Raw genomic sequence first — 21,824 nt, forward strand, 5'->3', positions numbered from 1 at the left:
TTCTATAAATCAAATAGATATGTTACATTCTTTTAATATCAAGTATTTCTGCAATTATTCAAAGTGAAAACCAAGAAGTCATGACAAGTCATGGATTGCAAGAAATCTTAAACTCACATATAAACTCTCCTAAATACTAGAAGTGTATGACAAAACACATTTCTAGCTGCAGAAATATATTTATATATTATCCACTTGAGATAAACATAGCCATTATATATGCATACATTGAAAACTCTGGCCATGCTGAAATCCATGTAAGTTTAGTTATGATTTCATAGGGTCACCATTTTGTTATAGTTACCTGAATGCAACAGCTGGCCTCCTTTAATCTAAGTGCATGTTTGCATACAGATAATTGCATCTTGTGAATACAAGTAATTTGTGTTTAAATTAAATGTTCAGAAAATGTAGATGTGTAATTGACAGAGTTTAGGGTCAGAGAAGATAATTATACTATCCAATGTGCCCTCTTACATAAAGATCTGAGAATTTCATTCAATTATTTCTGCACTCATCCTAGTAATCAGTTCTTGCCTAAATCGTATGTCTTGATTCAGAGATTTAGAAGGGTCTTCCATTTCCCTTGGCACCCTGTTCTAATGACTTTATTGCTATATTTCCAAATGAAATTTGTAACATTCTCCTGATTTATTTTTTCCATACTGAGCCATGCAAGAAATGTATACTTCTTATCTTTATTACTTGCCTGAGTGGGATCCAGACAGTGAACTAAGAAGTCTAGCCTGAGAGTTTTCTCCATCAAATAATTCTGCCACATCATTCAAAGCTGTCTGAAAATAGGCAAATTGTCCAAACACAACTACATTAAAGAAAAAAAAAAAAAGAGAAAAAAATAAAAAGAGAAAAGATAAAGCAAGAACTTAGTCTTTAAAAACAAATTTAATGAGGTATTTTTGCTTGTCTTGGTTACCAGTAGATTCTTGCATGAATCCTTTCCAAGTTAATTTATTGTCTACCATGATAAAACAGCTGCATTAAACATAAGTAATAAGAATCTCATGTGCTTTTCATTATTTCCTTAATTTTAATAAAAAAAAATAATCACTCTTTCCCCAAAAGTATGCTCTCCAGTCCAACAAGTCTTGTTCCTTATTGCATACATACCTATGAGAATAAGAAAATGAAATATCTAAAAAGGAAAGTTTTTTAACCAAAATTTCACTACCAACCTTAGCAGCTATTAAGGAGAATCTGTAGTCACATATGATTAGTTGCTCACCCAGCTTTAATCTGAGGAAGAGGTTTTAAACTTATTGATTTGGCTATTTTTGTAACTTTGTATTAGTACTTATTTTATCAGAAAGAATATAAAACCTGATCAAATATTAAAAATATTGATGTGTTACTGGTTTTGACATATTGCTACACTTAATTGCACTTCAGCTGTAAGTAATTTAAAGTGTATTAACAAATAAATGATTTAATTGTACAACACATAGCACTAGTAAATATCAAATGGTTGACTGATGTCAAATATCAGAAAGCAGTAGAAACATGAAGTAATAGATCAGTAAAATCAAGTCAATAAAAATATTACTTTGTCACTCCAGCCACCCATATTTTATTGACAAGGGAGGAATCTGTTTTAAAATTATACCTATTCCAGATTCTGTATACAAACCACAGGTATTCAATGCAGCACAATTTCTGTACAGATTGTATTTTCCAACTTTTTGTAAAGTTCTTGATTTTTTAAACTTTTTTTTTAAAAAAACAAATTGCATAGTCCAACCTCCTGATTTTGAAAAGCAGGGCTAACTTTGAAGTTAAATTAGATTGCTTAGGTCTATTTCTGAGCAAATTTTGAAAACTGGCAAAAATTCTTCTTTGAGCTACCTGTACTTAATTGCTGTCATGGTGAAAAATGTTTTCCTTATGTCCAGCTGGAATTTTTTTGTGCTACAACTTGTGACTACCGCTACTTGTTCTCTTACTGTGTACTTCCAGAAGGAAGGGTCCTCCAACACTTCTATTCTCCAGGCTGAACTTCCTTCAACTTTTCCTTGTACTGTGCTTCAGCCTCCTAATCATCTTGCTGGCTCTCTGTTGGGCTTGCTCTATTTTGGCAATCTGTGCCTTGTAATTTGGAAGCACAAAACTATAGACATAGTTTCCAGACACTACTTCGTGAAGGCTACGAAGAGGGAAAGCGTGCCTTCTCTCAACTTGCAGGCTATGTCCTTGCTAATGCAGCCCAGTGTGCAGTTAGTCTTCATTGCTGCACGGGTATCCTTTGTGCAAACTATTGTCAACTAGAAGTAAAGTTACTGCAACGTTCTTCAATCCCGAAACCTATTAGAACTGCTAAAAATAAATCTTTTAAAAGAAAATTTGTATCACAAATGAAAAAGGATTGGGTTTAAGTTGTGTCTATGGCCAGTACATTCAAGTTACTTTTCTGTCAGGCCTTCTTCAAATCAGGACCATCATGAGATCCAGTACAGAGAAATTATTTTGTCAGGTACTTGCCAAGCATTGTAAATGCTAGCTATAGATTCTGCTTGTGCCAATTTCTAACAAATAAGAATAAAAATATTTATTTGTTTAGATGGATGGTGAAAAGGTTGTATAATTTTTCAACAGCATATGGTAAAATATGAAATTTTGAGCATTATTTATTAACATCTTCTAAATCTTGATAATATCAAGATACTCAATATACTAATTAAACACCAAAAAATTAAACACAATGTAATTATGTTAAAGAACTTCACAACTACTGATATGGGCCTAGAGATATTTTGCATGTTCTCTATCAGGAATTCTAGTAAAAATATTGTGTAATAAAGCCTCTAACTGGGTAAATGTGTGTGTCTCTAAAGCTCCAATAGCATTTCACTGTAACTACTGCCTTGGGGATCTAATGACTCTGAATGTTTTGACAGATCCTTTCTATAAGTTGCAGCTACTTTCTTGTTCTACTGGTTATTTTCTTGCATTCTATGCAATTCTAGCAGGAAAAAGAATTATATCCTATCAAATCTCACTTTCTCTTGCAGAAAAGTGAAAACTATAATAAAAGAATACAGAGTACTTTTAAACTTTCCTGTAGTATGAATCTCAAGGATTTGTGTTACGCCCACCCTTAAAACATTTATGAATAACTTTTATATGATACATATTGTGTTTTTTTTAAATAGGACAATAATTAAAATATATTTTATTTGGTAATTATTTAACCATAGTTATTGCAAGTATCTACTATGCAAATGTATTTCTTTTTTTTCTGAAGAAATGCTTCTGATATTTAAGAACAAACTTTCTAAAACATGATGAAAATGGAATTAACAATTTTCTTACTACAAAGCCGTGAACAAAAATTGTGAACAAAAACATTGAGCTTGTCTCAAATAATAACAATAATAATAATAACAATAATAATAATAATAATGACTAGTAATCAAGAGTTCAGTACTAGAATGACATAATGAATTACTATTAGCAGGTGTAACAAACTTTTCCCAAGCTCTCAACCTGTAAATCTCTATCAGCAGCTCTCCAAATTCCTCAGTGAAAAATGCTGAGTCCTTACAGGTTTCATTGCATACAAAAAGTACCAAACACCCTAAGTTGCTATGCATTCAGTCTTTCGGTACGTAAGTAGTAAAATGGACCTTACTGCTATTTGTCTGGACTTGAATTAGAGAAACCTGCTTTGCAGAAAACCATGCCCTGCATACAATTGCACAAGTTTTAGAGATTTTGTCCAAGTATTTTGACACATTGAAATAATCAGTTTTGTGACTTTTCACAAACATTTCTGGTACTTTCATGTGAAACTGCTTTCTTTCCCTCCACTGTACTTGTTAAATGTGATCCTGCTCGTCCAGCCCTTGTTAAATCATGCAAAACAAAAAGTTGAAGTATAGGAGAACGCATGATGCTTGTTTTTTGACAACTGATTTTACTTTACAGGAAGCTTGAATTAATGATTATCCTATGATGATGAATGACGTAATCAATGAAAGCATTCAGGATATACTTGGAGAGCAGACATAGGTGGCTTAGCTGAAGTCTATTGATTACTCTAGGGAGAAGTAAAAGGTCAAAACCCTAGAATCAATTTCCATGTCAAGAATACATTTATTTTTGATAAGCAATTTGTAATACACAGAAAATCTAAGGTCACTATTACACATGAAGGACATTTGAACAGTAGAATAATCATTAATGATTGATAAATCAGTAGACGAAATTCTTACCAAATTCTTTAGGTACAGTTATTGAATAATGGCAAGTCTGTCCAGCAGTGTAATTATGAGGATAACTTGGTGATAAAACCACTCCCTCTGATCCAGTATACTGCCCTCCACATGGTGCTGGAAACAAAACAGAAAGAAATGTGTTACATTAATTACAGTTGCCTGTATTAGTTCAGTCTGAAAATGAAAACCTAAAGATTACAAAGTGACAGTTTAGTGTTGTTGCTTTTGTTTGGTCTTCTTATAATGACATATCAATTAGTTCTTTCGCAGGATATAATTTTTATTAAAATTTCTTTAAAATTAGAATACATGAAAGTTTCACTTGACTACAAGTATTCCTATAGGACTGGAAGTATAAATTATTTAGTTGAAGGAAACTGTAAACATAGAATTTAGGTTGTTGGTTTTGATTTGAATATATGTCTATATCTATCTATCTATGTATCCATGTAAAAAAAAAGGCTCAGGAAAAAAATAAGATACTGCATAAATAAATGACACAACACAGCTATCTTGGGTCTCAGAGGAATATATAAATATGCTCATCGTACCCTGCACAGAATGCCATGGATTCTGCTTTGTGAATGGATGCTTAAATTGTCTTGCTTTTCACAACTTCCTACATGGTTATCAAAAGAGCATATAGATCATACATATAAAAAACTCTTCAGACTCCTATGTGTATAAAATAGAACAGAAAGAATAAGAGAAACTCTTTACAGCTACAGGAGTTAGAAGGGATATTTAAAGACAGTGGACCCCCAGCCTTCAAGACTAGTCAGGCATTATGTAAATAGCAGTTCTGCCAATATCATGAGAAAAAAAAAAAGAACAATGCATGTGTGGTGTGTTCCTTCCATGTACGGGCAATAAATGCGGCATGCTAAGGGACTGATGGATTTACCAATTATAACTGAAAGCACTACATCACAGGAGGTCTGTGTCTCAAGGATTTCTCAGGAAAAGCCAAGGCAGGGAGCGGATGAAAGGGATATGTGCTTTTGGAGAAACAGCAAACATAAGGAGTGACTATTTTTATGTTAAAATATCTCCTTGTATTGGATATTGAGTAAATACATTTGTATACATTGAAAACAAAGTATTGCTGTCACTTTTCTCAGCTTTTGAGAAATAATGGAAAGGCTTGGCTGCCTATCAAAATCTTTATTAAAATATAAGTCTGATAATAATTACATTAATTATATGGAATCCAGTGCTCTTTTTTTTTTTGATCGAATTATTTCATCAAAGACTGCTAAAACCTATAGATCTTACAAGAATAAAAGATTGTTGTACAATGTTATTTTACCCAAGAAACCAATAATGAAATTATTTTAAAAATAAATAGATACATTAAATTATTAAAAAATAGAATTAAAAATAGATACATTAAATTATTAAAAAATACTTTTAAGCAAGGAAAAGATCATTGCATAATCTAAAGAATCCCTTTCTGCTATAAAGAACAAAGTAAACCAATGTTACTCCGCTCTGGGAATCTTACAGCAGATTACATTTTAACAACTGCCTGGAAAGTAGCTCTGAGGAGAGGGGCCTGGGGTCCAGGTGGACAACAAGCTCATTGCTCTGGGGCTACCCAAGGACCTTGTTACCAGCTCCTGGCTCTGCCGACCCGGCTGATGTGCTGCAGGATGGTGCCCAGTGAGCGAGGGCCCAGCCTGGGCTTTGGTCATCCTTAGCTCCTTGGTCATCCGCCCCTGCGGAGCAGACCTGCTCTTTCTGCTCCCTGACAGCGACTGGGCTGTAAAATCACGCTTGAAATCTCTCTACAAGTTTAACTTGCTTATACAGGCAGCAATTAAGACTACAAATCTGTATCTTCTCTTAGCTGCTTATATGAATTATTCAAAAAACCAATGTAATGATAGAAGATGAGAAGTTTAATCTATCAGTAGGCTGAACAGGATTATGTGGCTGAGGTGAAACTCAAATATCACAAAGTATCAGTTCATGCCATGAATTTAAAATGTTTATATTTCTTTCTTTTCTTGCTTTGAGGATACCAGAAACTAAGCCACAAAGTCTTATCTTCTAATTTCCAGATGAAATTCTCAAGTCATGAACATTTCACTGGAATTAAAGTATATCCCTTATGCTTAATTTCAAACAAATTTCAAAGTTATGGAATTGTAAAAATGTTCCCTTCTAAAATTTGTTTTCCTATTTTTACATATGTTTTTGATAATTTCTTGATAATATCTGTGATAACATCTTTGCAGTATATCCACTCTGTAAGGAAAGCCTGTGAGTGCTTGGGCTAAAAAAGATGCAGGAAAAGTTCTCTTGTAGGTTAAGGCTGTAAAATTTCTCAGTGCAGGGCTGTGACAGTCAAACATGTCCTAAACAGAGCCTCAGTTTGGACTGTAAGTAACATTTGTTTTAGTGAGCAAAACCTACATTTTCAGAGGATGTATTTTAATAACTTCATTATGGATTGTGAAATAAATAATGAAAACAGTATGCCTGACACTTTCATTAGTGTTTCAGAATACAGCTACTGGCAGTTACTGTTACCTAGATAAATACAAAATTTGTTTTTATCATGCCTGACTGTAAAATGCTACCTTAAGAAAAAAAAGCCAATAAAAAATGCACCACAAAGAAATAAAGTTGAATTAATTCACTTAATCAAGGTAATCAACTTAAAAAACTAAGTGCACCATTTTCAGAGAGTCTTGGGATTTACTATACAGCACTCATTTTAAGTTCTTGTCCATTTTTCATGCTTCAAAATTTGTAATTTTTTTCATACAATATTTTAAAGTTCAAAAAGGGGCAATTAACAGTCAGCATAAATAAAGAAATATAAACTCAGAACATTGTGCTAAAATTTTTGTTCTTGAGCATCATGAGCATTTTTGTTTTGATATTTCCAGTTTTGATTAGGTTAAGCTGTACATTACAAGAGGGCTTTATGTCACAACAAAGGTGATCCTGAGTGCATTTTGGTTCTCACCTCCTATATGACTCGTACCCTTACAATTACATATAAATATGTTTTATATAATGGATCTGTATTTCATATCTATATTTAAAAATAAAATAATTTATTTTGTTTACATTTTCCACTCACAGAATTGTTTTTGCTTCAAATTATTAGTGTCAAAACTTTACTCAAAACTGTGCCCTGTGACAAAAAGAAGGATTCTTTACTTCCTTCGGATCTTTGGCACAGCCATCATTACAGTACTATGGTAAAATAAGACTTACAGGGATCCAAAGAGCTTATGCAGTCCTCAGTAATTTGTGGTTCCATTATAACCCACAATTTGAGACTTTTGTCCTTCTCATAAATCAAGTCTATTTTATTAAAGAGTTATTTAAGACTCCACAAAGAAGTATAAATAGATAAATATGTGTTTATCTAGTACGGTTTACTTCATACTAGAGACACAAGTGTAGCAGCCATGTAAATGATACTTTAAAAACCTCCACACCTTAACTGAAGTCATAAGAGTATGTGTTTAAAAATAGAACACACAGTAATCTGTACTAGATAAACAGACTTAAAGTACTTTCACAAGCATGTATTCCAGTTAAGTTCTAATCAGATTTCACAGTGTCAAGACACTCAAACTTTCAGTTAGTAATTTCTGCTTCTTTAGACACCCAGTGTTATTTAGAATAGGTATCACAAGCATCCCACTACTGCATTAATTGTCATCTTGGAATAAGAATTATAATTACTGAGGCAGAAAATTAAAATGACATCTCAGAGCTATGGCTAACTAATTTATCCTCTATCCCTTGTTTCAGCATTCGTGTTATATAAATATAGAACAATTTTAACAAATAAAAAGAAAGTTACATATATTAAGTTATTGTCAATAAAGTACCAAATGATTTATGTTGAAAAATAATTGCTTGTAAAATTTTAGATTTTTAATTATCTATTGGATGATCCTCAAAATGAACTCAGTGTGAGATATTGATATCTTTTTTGTTAAAATACAGGTATTGTTGTAGGAGCTCTGTCTGTTCTAGACTTTTATTTCTGGGTATAAAAAATAGAGGATTCAGAAGAACATTTCCCCCAAGTTTTTATTTCATATTTTATAAAGTGTTATAGAAATAGGTAGTACTTTTATAGCAAATTATTTCTTAAGAAATAGGATGTTCATTATGCTTTAAAAAAAAAATAAGAAAATAAATGTTGATTTTTAAATTTAAATTTGAATTTTGTGTCAAAGACACAAACAGCCCAAAAAATAAGATGAAAAGTGTATCAGTTTACAAGGTGAAGCACAGGTAATTTTTCTTTTTCTACACTACTCAGTGTTTTATAACAACTTTTTAAATAATGCAAAATATAATTGTTCTACAAAAGTACTTTCATAAGATATTAAAGCTAAACTACTGCAATGTCAAAGCAAAAGCTGTGTTCTGCACTGTTTATACGCAAAACAATCATCCTGCTGTTCCATGTGCTCTAAATATTCACCATATGGAGGGAAAAAAACACTTGCTATTTTTCTTTAAAAGCTTTTAATAAACAAAGGTACTGAAACAACAACCCCTGAGGAAAAAAGATCCATCCTAATTCTTTTTTCTTCTGTTGATGGTGGTCAACACGCTGAACGTGAACCAGCAACGTGCCCTTACAGCAAAGGTGGCCATCAGCCTCTTGAGCCAAGTGTGAGGAAGATCATTTGCCAAAATATCAAGGGAGGTGATCCTTCCCCTCTACTCAGCACTGGTGAGGCTAGGAAATGTTTAGCATAGGAAACAGAAGGCTCAGTGGGATCTTATCAATGTGTATAAACAGTTGACGGGAGGAAATGAAGAGGAGGGAGGAGCCACTGTTCTTAATAGTGTCCACTCACAGAACAAGAGGCAATGATCATGAATTAAAATGACATTCCATCCTAAACACAAGAAAACACTTTACTGCTGTGAGGGTAGTCAAATACTGGCACAGGTTGCCCAGAAAGGTTGGGGAGTCTCCATCCATGGGGATATTGAAAACCCAGCTGGACGCAATCCTAGGCAGTCTCTTCTAGGTGACCCTGCTTGAGCAAGGAGGTTGGAGTAGGTGATCTCCAGAGGTCCCTTCCAACTTCAGTGATAATATGTACAGGGCTCCATCCAGGAGATAGCTAACTACAGTGTAGGCTGAGGACCATCCAGGAGGCAGGGTCAGAAAGAGAACTTTAAACAAGTACATATAATTCAGACAGGGAGTGAAGGGCTACAGGGCTGAGTTTAAATAGAACTCCTGGTCCTTTGGACTGGGGCTGTAAGTGGAGATCCCAGCTGAAGCTGGTCAGGGCAATTAAGACCCGTCTGTGCTCTCAGGGCCACGATTGCAGGTGTTAAATTAAAATCTCCACAGATATTGATACTTTAATACCCTGTGATTCAAACTAATAATAATAAAAATGACAACAAAACAACAACAACAATAATAACAGGTGCATACAAAAATAAGCATATATAATAATGATAGGTATATAACAGTAATGTTATAAATAATAGAAATGTGTCTAGAGTAATTTCACTTTTTGTGGGAAAAACTGTTTAGCATGCAGCTATTGACCTGTTGCTCTAATCTGAAAGGCTTGGAAATAAATGATGCATACTTTTGAATTATTCTGGGTTCTCTGTTTCATTGGTAAATTACTGGTTTTCTTCACAGAGTGGTTCTATAATCTCCATATCTTTCTTTAAATTGGCATAACCTATAATTCTGTGGATATTCTGCCCACCTCTGAAAAGAGGAGTTTAAATGTTATATACATATGTGTGCATATGTATGTGTGCGTGTGTGTGTGTGTGTGTATATATATATATATATAAAAATGTGTATGTGTGCCTCTGTGTGTGTATGTACAGGTATATATTTGCACTGGTGAGACCACACCTCAAATACTGTGTTCACTTTTGGGCTCCTCACTACAAGAAAGACATTGAGGTGCTGCAGCACATCCAAAGAAGGGCAACAAAGATGGTGAAAGGTCTGGAGAACAAGTACTATGGGGAGCAGCTGAGGGAACTGGGGTTGTTTAGCCTGGAGAAAAGGAGGCTGAGGGGAGACCTTATCCCTCTCTATAACTACCTGAAAGGAGGTTGCAGCCAGGTGGGTGTCAGTCTCTTCTCCCAAGTAACAAGCGAAAGGATGAGATGAAACGGCCTCAAGTTGCACCAGGTGAGGTTTAGATTGGATATTAGGAGAATTTTCTTCACTGAAATGGTTGTCAAGCATTGGAACAGGCCGCCCAGGGAAGTGGTTGAGTCACCATCCCTGGAGGTATTTAAAAGATGTGTAGATGTGGCACTTCGGGACACAGTTTAGTGGTGGACTTGGCAGTGTTAGGTTAATGGTTGGAATCGATGATCTTAAGGGTCTTTTCCAACCTAAAGGAGTCTATGATTCTTATTTTGTGTGGTTTTGTGTGTGTGTCAGGGCAGGGATTACAATCTGAAGTGCCTGAAATAATGTGAGACTTGTACTGAAGTCTAGTAGAGTGGTTTTCATAGGTGAAGTCATACAGAGAAATAGCAATTAAGCAGTATGGATAATCAGCAACCCACTGTATCAGCTTCCCATGCCTTTTTTCTTCAGAAGTATAGACATAGACTTAGGCTATGGCTACAATGGACACTAAACACTACAAGAACCTATTCTTTGGCCTTGACACCAAACAGCATGATTGGCCACAGCAAATACCTACAATAGTACTAGTACTACTACTCTCACTTTCAGAAATAAATGTGGGTGTCCTACCAAGAACTGCCTCTGTCCCATGCTTACTCCTGCACTGTGACAAAGAAATTTTAAAGAGTGTTATAAGGTCTGGATCAAAATCATGCCTGGAAATAGTCTAACAACTTAGATCTAACAACTTAACCTATTTCCAGCCCCACTCCTTACTCTGAGCACAAGTCAAATAGTATTTGCATAGTTAAGTTGTTATATACTTTTAAAATGCAGTTCTAAATTACTATCACTGGGAAGGTAATACATGAAAACAATACATCTTGAGACTATGTGGGAGCACAGATAAATCCCTATTATTACAAATCAGTCATATATTGAAGCTCCATTTTGTTGAAAGGACTACCCCCTACTTGCAGTCTAAGAAACAACAAACTGGCAAGAGACAATACAAGAAGAATAAAAAGAAACAACAGATAGGCCAGTAATCCTTCATAATTATTATTTAGTCTATGTTATATGATTCTCATACAGATCACAAAGCCTTCCACTAAAACTGATGTAAAGGGGAAACCATGGAAACTTACATATTACATTCTAATCATTATTATGAACATAACAATATGTGTTGATTTCAGAATTTAAAGACATTTTTAAATACTTAAAAAATATATTAGTGACTAAGCTATAGTCCAAAACTCATATCGTCATAATTTTTAATTTTTAACTTCAATTTTTTTAATACAAGTTATATGCATAGAAATACTATAGCCTCAGGGACTGAGAAACTCTGAATTCACTGGGGGGACAAGGGAAATGGTAAGAAAACGGTACATACCATTACAAGATGGCAATGCTCTGTTCCATGCTGGCTTTCCATCTGCACCTATTACACAAGTTATAGTTGAAGGATCGATAATCTTATATCCAGAATCACACTGGTAAGTAATAGTTGAACCAAGCTTAAAGTCTGTTCCAATTCTTGTCCCATTCATGATGTTTCCAGGATCAAAACAAGCTTCCCGTGGCTTTTCTGTTAAAATGAATTAAAGTAGTTTACAGTTTCAACAGCTTATAAAAATATTTTTCTTGTTTCTGTATGTTTACTACAAGATCATGGATGTTTGCATTACATTGGTTAGCTGACCAAGGAAATTATACTGAGAGGATCTAACCAGCAGCATTTTCTTCATACCTTTTGTTAGTAGAACTCTCTAAAAACTGAATGACTCCAATAAAGTTTAGTAATGTAGAAGAAAAACTACCATTTCTAGAACTCACCACTTTTAAGACTATTATGTTTTTTAACCAAGTCACCAGTACTCAATAACTTCTGGTTAGAAAGCTGCCATACAATGGAATAATTTACACATTAAAAACATATTGTTATTTCATGCTTTATATTTAAGAAGATCTAATAATAACCGAAGCTTGAAGGCTGACAAAATAAGCGCACCAGTTATTTTCTGGCATGAGCTAATAGGTACAAAATCTTTAAGTTGAAGTGAGTACAGGCAGCAATGTTAACAAGACTAGCAATTCATTCACCATCTTTGGCAAGTTAAAATACAAAGAAAAGGGATGGGAGAAATAATTCATATTAGTAATTACTTTGTTTCAAGTATATGATTGAGATGATCTTCAAATAGGAAGGATTTAGGCACAGAACATTCTTTATGACTAAAAAAATGAAAATAAAATATTAGTATTACTATACTGTCAGTGACTATGCAATACTTTTTTCTACAAAAGGCTCACACACAACTCAGTCCTTTCAAAATCTATGAAAACATCGTGTAATATTATTTCTCTAAGTAATATTTTGCTAAATATGTGAATTCTTTAGGAGGGAAGGACGCACGTAACAAATAGAAGTTCATTCCAGAGTCAAATTCATAGTTGAAGTTTACAGCATGTCCTCCTTCCCTTATTAAATGTTAATAAAACAGGTATTTTAATGAAATACTCAAGGAATATTACCAAAAACCAAAACTAGATGTCCACGATCACAAACGTAAAGATCACTGAGGTGATCAGCTCCGCCTCAGGCACGTTCCGCAGCGAAGTGGACCACTGTGGCTTAAGGGGGGTGGGGGAGGGCTGAGCCGTAGAAGCCTCAGGGGAGTGCGGAAGCTCCAGGGGTGTGCGGAAGCCGCCAGGAGCCGGCAGCTCTCCGGAGGGAGAGTGGCTGAGGAGGCGTGGGCAGGGCCAGGCGTAATGGCGCCCAGCCCCGCTCCCACCAAGGGCAGCCTGCGGAAGCGCCGGCGACCAGAGCGGGCACTCAAGGTGCGGCGCAGGAGGGCGCCTCTTCGAAGCAGGGGCATTCCACTGCCCGAGCAGAGAGGTTTGAGGTGCACAGAGCCCAGCCACCGTTCTGTCACCATCTGCGCAGGTCAAGGGCGCTCACCCTACCTGAGCCTCAAGGCAGAACGGTGGGCACTCGTCTGAGGGCACAGGCCGCAGCTCCGGCGGGGGGGTCTGCACCTGCTACCCCAGCGGTGGGCGATGCCTCCACCCAGACGGAGCTGCCGAAAGGAGAGGCTGCAGCGCGGACCTCAGACCCCAGGAAGGGCTGAGACCTTTCTCCTGGGGCAGGGACGGGCAGCAGAGCTGCCTGCAAAAGGTGTGCCCAGGTGGAGGACCTCCTGCAGCAGGTGGTTGAGCTAGAGGAGGTGATGAGAAGGCTGGGGAAAAAGGAAGATGCAGGGAACTACAGGCCAGTCAGTCTCACCTCCGTGCCCTGCAAGATCATGGAGAACATCCTCCTGGAAACTACGGTAAAGCACATGGAAAATAGGGAGGTGACTGGTGACAGCCAACATGCTTCACTAAGTGCAAATCATGCGTGACAAATTTGGTGGCCTTTTACAACAGGGTTACAGTGCTGGTGGATAAGGGAAGAGCAACTGATGTCATCTACCTGGACTTGTGAAAAGCATTTGACACTGTCCCACACAACATTCTTGCCTCTAAATTGGAGAGACATGGATTTGATGGATGGACCACTTGGTGGATAAGGAATTGGCTGGATGGTTGCACTCAAAGAGTTGCAGTCAACAGCTCGATGTCCGAATGGAGACCAGTGATGAGTGGTGTTCCTCAGGGGGTGGTATTGGGACTGGTGCTGTTTAACATCTTTGTTGGCTACATGGACAGTGGGATTGAGTGCACCCTCAGCAAGTTTGCTGACAACACCAAATTGTGTGGTGTGGTCAACACACTGGAGGGAAGGGATGCCATCCAGAGGGACCCTGAGAGGTAGGCCCATGCAAACCTCATGAAGTTCAACAAGACCAAGTGCAAGGTCCTGCACATAGGTCAGGGCAATCCCAAGCACAAATACAGGCTGGGCAATGAGGGGATTGAGAGCAGCCCTGCAGAGAAGGACTTGGGGGTGTTGGTTGACGAGAAGCTCACCATGACCCTGCAATGTGCCTTTCCAGCCCAGAAAGCCAACTGTATCCTGGGCTGCATCAAAAGAAGTGTGACCAGCAGGTCAAGGGAGGTGATTCTTCCCTTCTACTCCTGTCTTGGTTTTGGCTGGGACAGAGTTAATTTTCATCCTAGTAGCTGGTACAGTGCTATATTTTGGATTTACTATGATAATAGTGTTGATAACACACTGATGTTTTGGTTGTTGCCAAGTAGTGCTTATCCTAAGTCAAGGATTTTTCAGTTTCCCATGCTCTGCCAGTGAGGAGGTGCACAAGAAACTGGGAGAGACCATGGCCAGGACAGCTAACCCGAACTAGCCAAAGGGATATTCCATAGCATAGGATGTCATACTCCGTATATAAACTGGGGGGAGATGGCTGGGAGGGGCGGATCGGTGCTCGGGGACTGTCTGGGCATCGGTCAGCAGGTGATGAGCAATTGCATTGTGCATCACATGTTTTTCTTGAGTTTTATTTCTTTTTTTTTCTCTTTTTTTTTCTCTTGATTGTCCTCCCTATCCCACTGGGGCCAGAGGAGGGGGAGGTGAGCAAGCAGCTGCATGGTGCTTAGTTGCTGGCTGGGGTTAAACCACAACAGCTCCACTCTCGTGAGATCCCACCTGGAGTAGTGCATTCAGCTCTGGGGCCCCCAGCAGAAGAAGGACATGTACCTGTTGGAGCGAGTCCAGAAGAGGGCCGTGAAGATGATCAGAGGGCTGGAGAACCTCTCTGATGAAGTCAGGCTGAGAGAGTTGGGGATGTTCAGCCTGGAGAAGAGAAGGCTCCAGGGACACCTTATAGCGACCTTCCAGTACCTAAAGGGGGCTAGAGAGGGACTTTTCACAAGGGCATGTAGTGAAAGGGCAAGGGGTAATGGCTTTAAACTGAAAGAGGGTAGACTTAGATTAGGTGTCAGGAAGAAGTTCTTCACTGTGAGGGTGGTGAGACACTGAACAGGTTGCTCAGAGAGGTTGTGGATGTCCCATCCCTGGAAGTGTTCATGGCCAGGTTGGATGGGGCTTTGAGCAACCTGGTCTTCAATGGGAGAATGGTCTTCATGGGAAGGTGTCCCTGCCCATGGCAGGGGGGTTGGAACTAGGTGATCTTTAAAGGTCCCTTCCAACCCAAACCATTCTATGAATCTATGATTCTATCAATTTTATATAAAATATTAAATAATGTACTTAATAAGATATTGAATTCTTAGGCACAAATATAGTGCCCATTGCATATAATATCTTTTTAAAATATACTGTTCTGCTCTTCTATGCTATATTTTTATTTTCTTATTACTTCATTTAACTTCCCATTGCATAGATGCACACGTATCAGAGTATGCTGAGAACAAAAAAAATACACGCAACGAAAATGTGTACGCACATTTTCAACAGGCATCTTTCTCTCTTTATCTCCTGCTTAACTTGTCATTTTCTTCCTTTGCAGGCCAATATGACTTCCTGGAACAAACTGTTTTCCCATTTTATTTATATTTTGTTTCAAGTTTAGACATGAACAAACAGACTAAGATTTCATCTATGGCAATATGACAATTACTTTGGGAAGAAAAGCCTTGCCAGTGTGGAGAATAATGCATAATGCTGAATGAAAGATGAAGACTAAATATAAAAACAACTTAGTAGTTCTTTTTAACCTCCCTCTCTTTTATTGGTATGTTATTTCTATACTCTTTAGATATTTTTGTTCCTTCATTTCTGACATGTACATTAATGTAGTTTGCTTCCATGTCAAGAATAAAAAACTGAGGCAGCACCTCTGCTAATGAAAAACAGCTTGATAAATCTCAGCAGAGATGACAATCAAGCCAGAGACAGCATCTGTGACTAGAAAAGAAACCAGCATTTGAAGTGAGTGTGTGTCTTTCTTTAATAAACAGTCAGCATAACCCATTCTCTGGCTTGTAATAGATACCCTGCCAAAAAATGCAAATATCATCCTGCAGTAGTTATTAAAAAAATGCATATGTAGATTCAACAACAAAGTGGAAAGGAAAATGTATTGGTAAGTATCAGCAAGGAAGAAGCAGCAGTCATGTATCCTAATTGGGTAAGACAATTCCATTATTCTACAACTCTTTCAAATGCTACTTGTGATGTGCGTCTTCTATCTCTACTTTTTTTTCTGGAAGATGAAAACGTGCGTAAGTAATGTGAAAGAGATTTTATGAAAGAGGATTTCTGTGTTCCTCCACACATTTAAAGAAAATAGTTTTGAAAACCTACATTGATGCAAAGAGGTATTTGGCAGTTCAGTATGAGTACATCTAGAAGTAAACAGATTTGAGTCTCAATAAATACTAAATGACATTTCTTTCCCTTTATCTTTCCATAGGTTGTGGTGAGAACAGTACCTTTATAGTCAATGGCAAATCCTGACATTCCAACAGAAGCATCACTGCGAAAAGCCAGAAACAGACTGTTACCACTGCTCTCTATTCTTTCAGGAGCCTGTGAGCCTTGAAAACTCCCAATTAGAGGACTGTTGGAATCCTCCCCTTCATAGATATGTAGAAAATCATAACTGGGTTCCATACTGAAACTGAAAATAAAGGAAAAAGAGAATTAAGTCTTCATTTCTTTTTCATGAGTTAAATACTACTGTGACTACGGCTGCAGTCTTCTGCCTAACACATTTTTTTCTCAAGAAATAAAAGTTTTTTTAAATATGATTCGCAGTGAAAATTTACCAACTTTCAATGGAGTTCTCTTCACCATTGATTTGAACACCTTCAGCTTTCCAAAAGATCTACTATCAGGCCATCATGCAGACTCTGTCTACAGTCAATGAAAAAGCAGCATATCCTCCCACCTATCCTAAACACCTTTCTCAAGATGGAATGAATCACCTGCTGCAGAAAGGCTGCCTCTACCAGTGACCATGATCCAGACAAGTAGCTTAAATTAAAAGTCCAGCTTTTAGTTGGCTAAAGTCGATGATATTAAATCCACCCATTACAAGCACAAATTTACCACTTTAGGAACAAGACACTTTCATACAGAAAGACCACTATCCTGGAACTTGCCTTTGTTCATACCCAAATTATATCAGGGAATTATGATAAAGTGAATTATTATTCTCACTAAACCATCTATGCTATGCATATGTGATGACATTTATATGTTTATACAAAGCAATTATGAAGATAATACAAACAAAATGTCTTTCAGAGGAATTTAATTGAGATGAATTCTGAGACAACATAAAGATAAAAACACAGGCACTCTCATCCTATGCAGACAGTGCTGTCTTCTCAAAGCCAGTTCCTTGAGAATAGTACAGGTCTTAGCTGTAACCTACTGCCTAAGAATGAAAAATGTTAGATAAAATAAACAGAAAAAGGTATGTTAAGAAAGTAGATTTTGCAGATGTCAAAGAAACATTACCCCCCTCGATCATCTATCAAAGGTCTTGGGGGCCAGGGGAGCCCCTGCTGACTGGAAGCTAGCCAGTGTCACTGCAGTTTACAAGAAGGGTGTGAGGGAAGACCCAGGGAACTACAGGCCTGTCAGTCTAACCTCAGTTCCTGGAAAAATTGTCGAGAAGATTATACTGGGTGCTAGAAAGGCATTTAAAGAATAATGCAATCATCAGGCACAGTCAACGTGTTCACAAAAGGAAAGTCCTGTTTAACTAATTTGATATCCTTCTACTATAAGGTCACCCACCTAGTGGATGAAGGGAAGGCAGTGGATATAGTTTTTTCTGGATTTTAGTAAGGTTTTGATACTGTCCCTCACAACACCCTTCTGAACAAGGTGTCCAACTGCGGGATGAGCGGGTTCATGGTGTGCTGGGTGAAGAAGTGACTGAAGGGCAGAGCTCAAAGGGTTGTAGCGAACGGGGCTACATCTGGCTGGGGACTTGTCACCAGTAGTGCTCCTCAGTGTTCAGTTCTAAGGCCAGTTCTGCTCAGTGTATTTATTAATGATCTGGATGCAGGAGTTGAATGCACCATTACCAAGTTTGCTGATGATACGAAACTGGCAGGTGCTGTTGACTCTCTTCAGGGAAGACATGTCTTGCAGAGGGATCTAGATCGATTGGAGCACTGGGCAATCACTAATGGGATGAAATGTAACAATTCAAAATACCGGATTCTGCACCTGGGACGGAGTAATGCCAGGCACAAGTACAGACTGGGAGAGGAGTGACTGGAGAGCAGCCCTGCAGAAAGGGATCTGAGGGTGCTGGTCAGCAGCAGACTCAGTATGAGTCAGCAGTGTATCCTGGCAGCCCAGAGGGCAAACCCCATCCTAGGGTGCATCAAACACAGTATAACGAGCCAGTCAAAAGACGGGATTAACCTGCTGTGTTCATGTTGGTGCGGCCTCACCTGGAGCACTGTGTGCAGTTCTGGGCCCCACGATTTCAGAAGGATGTGAAGGTCCTCGAATACCTCCAGAGGAGGGCAACACAGCTGGTGAAAGGGCTGGAAGGAATGTCCTGTGAGGAGCAGCTAAGGACTTTGGGCTTGTCTAGTTTGGAGAAAAGGAGGCAGAGGGGCGACCTCATGGCTCTCTACAGCTCCCTGAGGAGGGAACATGGAGAGGGAGGTGCTGAGCTCTTCTCCCTGGGATCCAGAGATAGGATGTGTGGGAATGGTTCAAAGCTGCACCAGGGGAGGTTTAGACTGAACATTAGGAAGCATTTCTTTACTGAGAGGGTGGTCAGACACTGGAACAGGCTTCCTAGAGAGGTGGTCGATGCCCCAAGCCTGTCAGCATTTAAAAGGCATTTGGACAATGTCCTTAATACCATGCTTTAACTCTTGGTCAGCCCTGAATTGGTCAGGCAGTTGGACTAGATGATCACTCTAGGTCCCTTCCAGCAGAAATAGTCTAGTCTAGTCTAAAAATCAAGGAAGTTATTGAAAGAATTGCAGAGATGGAGTTATTTCAGCACTGACATTTCATATAAATCAGAGGGGGGTTGTGATAGTGCATTAAGTTTTTTGTGTTCTAACATTAAATATATTTGTAAAACTATGTCAATTTACTTCTCTATTACAAAGTTACCTGCATGTATTTGCAACCTTTTTGTTAAATATGAATCTATATTACTCTTATGGTTCATTTATATTAAAAATACAGTATTTATTAAAAAAGAAAAGCAGACAAAGTTTTCCATTTGGTCTGTTCGATACCCATATGTATACAGATAACAGTGTTGGTTCTCCCCTCCTTCTTAATTTGCATTCCAATTTTCTTTTTTTTTTCACTTTTCTAAAAATATTTCCAAAATTAACAACCCCACAATCTACACCTTAAATGCCCTATAGCACTATCAGTCAGAAATGGATGAGTTTCCAAGAATATTCTCCAACATCAGATAATGTTGTAAAAGGGTAGTGCCAAAAACCTGCGAAGCCATAGCATAACCTTTTCTTTCAAATTTCTAAGGAAGATTTCTGTCTGGAGAATTAAAGAACTTCTAGCACAGAGTATCAAATTTAGGAAAGACTTAGGCAGTCCAGTGTGTATTAATGGACTGCAATTATTTATAAAATGTACTGGAAGTATAGCATAAACTGCAAATTCCATTATATTGCTCATAGTTGTATTCCTTAAAATGGAATTCACAAACAAACCTGAATACTCAGTAACTGTAAGTTTCTTTCATCTTACTTGAAATGGAGCATTTGAGCTAATAATTTAGGCAGTCCACAGAAATATGGTGCTTACCACACCTATCATGTGACATCTTCAAGAGTGTAAGTAGTTGAGGACTATTCTTATCCCTTAATGCTATTTGATCAAATACCTGAAGAACAGAATTATCATATTCTTGATTATATAATTTCAAGTACCTGAGGCTTTAATTCTTTAATTTCTTGTGTATCAATATTTTATTAGAAAACACACTGAAATCAGTCAGTGAAAGAAATTGTTTGGGGTTTTTTTTGTTTTGGTGTTGGGTTGGGTTTTTTTGTTGTTTTGTTTGTTTGTTTTTTTAAAAAGTGTTCAAATATTACACAACAAAGTTCTGAACATGCCATCATCTCTTCCTAAAAGAATCAGAATTGATCACCATCCCACTGAAGTCAACAGCAATGTTACCATTCTTAGCTTAAAAATCAAACTTAGGACAGAGAATCAAAAAAAAGAAAAAAATTTGCATTTACATCCACAGATATAGCAAGCAAGATGATTATATAGGCCTGATTCAAATAGAAATGATAAATTGAACACATGAATATGACTATATCCCTGAACTTCAATTTGTGTTAAAAATCCATGCAAAAAATATAGGTTGATGATGGAACACTAAGTAAAACTTTTTTAAAATTATGAGACAACATTATCTAGATGTCTTTTATGTCTTGACTAAGTAGACCAATTGTTTTTCCTGATCTAGGCACTCCAAGTAAAGGATATTTAGACTGTATTTGTAAAAAAAACCTTAAAAACTGAGTTAGAGTTTCCACTACAGTTCAAAACTCTACTATAAGGTGCAACAACATAAATCAAGCATTTCTACAAATTTACATAGTTTTTCAAAGATTTTTATTGCACAGGTCAAAGAAAGTTTTGTTTCTCAGGAATATATTTGATATCAAAAGTGCCATAAAACTATATTATTTTCTTTTCTGTTATTTGGAAAAAATGATATAGCATGTGTTAGATGTATGCTCCAGGACTTAGCCAGAGAATATAATTAGAAGATTTAAGAAGTGATAAATGATGCCATTTTTAGATGTGACATTTAAAATCCTTTTAAACAGAGGCATTCATCTAGAAATGTTACCTTTTGAATATCAAGGCAATGACAAAGTCAGGGTTTACTTTTATTCTCCAGTCACATTCTTTTCCAGGAGGATAAGGCTGTGGATAGTTAGGTGATAAAATAACTCCTGCCGGGCCTGTCAGGTTTCCTCCACATGCAGCTGTCACAATGTAAAAAGAAATAGGAATATGTTCACAAGTTAAATTCACAAGAACATATTAACTTATATATATAGCTTATATATATAACTCCTAGTTAAATAGGAGTAAATTGACTTCTACATTTACCAAAAATAATAATAATTAAAAAAAAAACCACAGAACTTTCCCAATTCCAGCTAGCAAACATTTTTGTATTTTCCTTAAAAAAGTGAGCTTTGTTCCTATTCAAAAGAAGCATGAGAAAAGCTCTTTCTAAAGAAATAAAAATATGAAGTTATATAGGAAGTCCTGTATATTCTCGCTGTTACTTAATCACATCTCTATCAAGATGAAGTATTTCTTATGCACTGGAATTACTTTAAGAACTGGGAAAGCTCAATAGCAGGATTCAGGATGCAGTTTCTTTTGACCATAGGTGTAACACAAAACAGTTTGATTGACTCAGTAAAGGTTATTACCCAAATCAAAAATCAAATGCATTCATTTAGTTACCATAAATTGAATTTACTTTTAAACAGATAAGGAATCCAACTTCCAAAGATGATAATCACATAGAAATCTAAGAAGCACAGTAGTCAACACA

General features: G+C 37.1%; 1 protein-coding gene across 1 annotated transcript in view; it reads right to left on the reverse strand.

The window, feature by feature from the left end:
• The window catches only part of CSMD1 (CUB and Sushi multiple domains 1), a 1,222,061-nt gene that overhangs the window by 202,674 nt on the left and 997,563 nt on the right, over window positions 1-21,824 (reverse strand). Inside the window, exons 28-32 of the mRNA XM_075049874.1 lie at window positions 21,102-21,240; window positions 16,708-16,895; window positions 11,744-11,938; window positions 4,227-4,343; window positions 710-823 (exon numbers count right to left, since the gene is read on the reverse strand). Coding sequence (XP_074905975.1) covers window positions 710-823; window positions 4,227-4,343; window positions 11,744-11,938; window positions 16,708-16,895; window positions 21,102-21,240 — 753 coding nt within the window. The remainder of the gene's footprint in view (window positions 1-709; window positions 824-4,226; window positions 4,344-11,743; window positions 11,939-16,707; window positions 16,896-21,101; window positions 21,241-21,824) is intronic.

Source organism: Buteo buteo, chromosome 17 (genome assembly GCF_964188355.1).
Source record: "Buteo buteo chromosome 17, bButBut1.hap1.1, whole genome shotgun sequence".
Classification (NCBI taxonomy): Eukaryota; Metazoa; Chordata; class Aves; order Accipitriformes; family Accipitridae; genus Buteo; species Buteo buteo.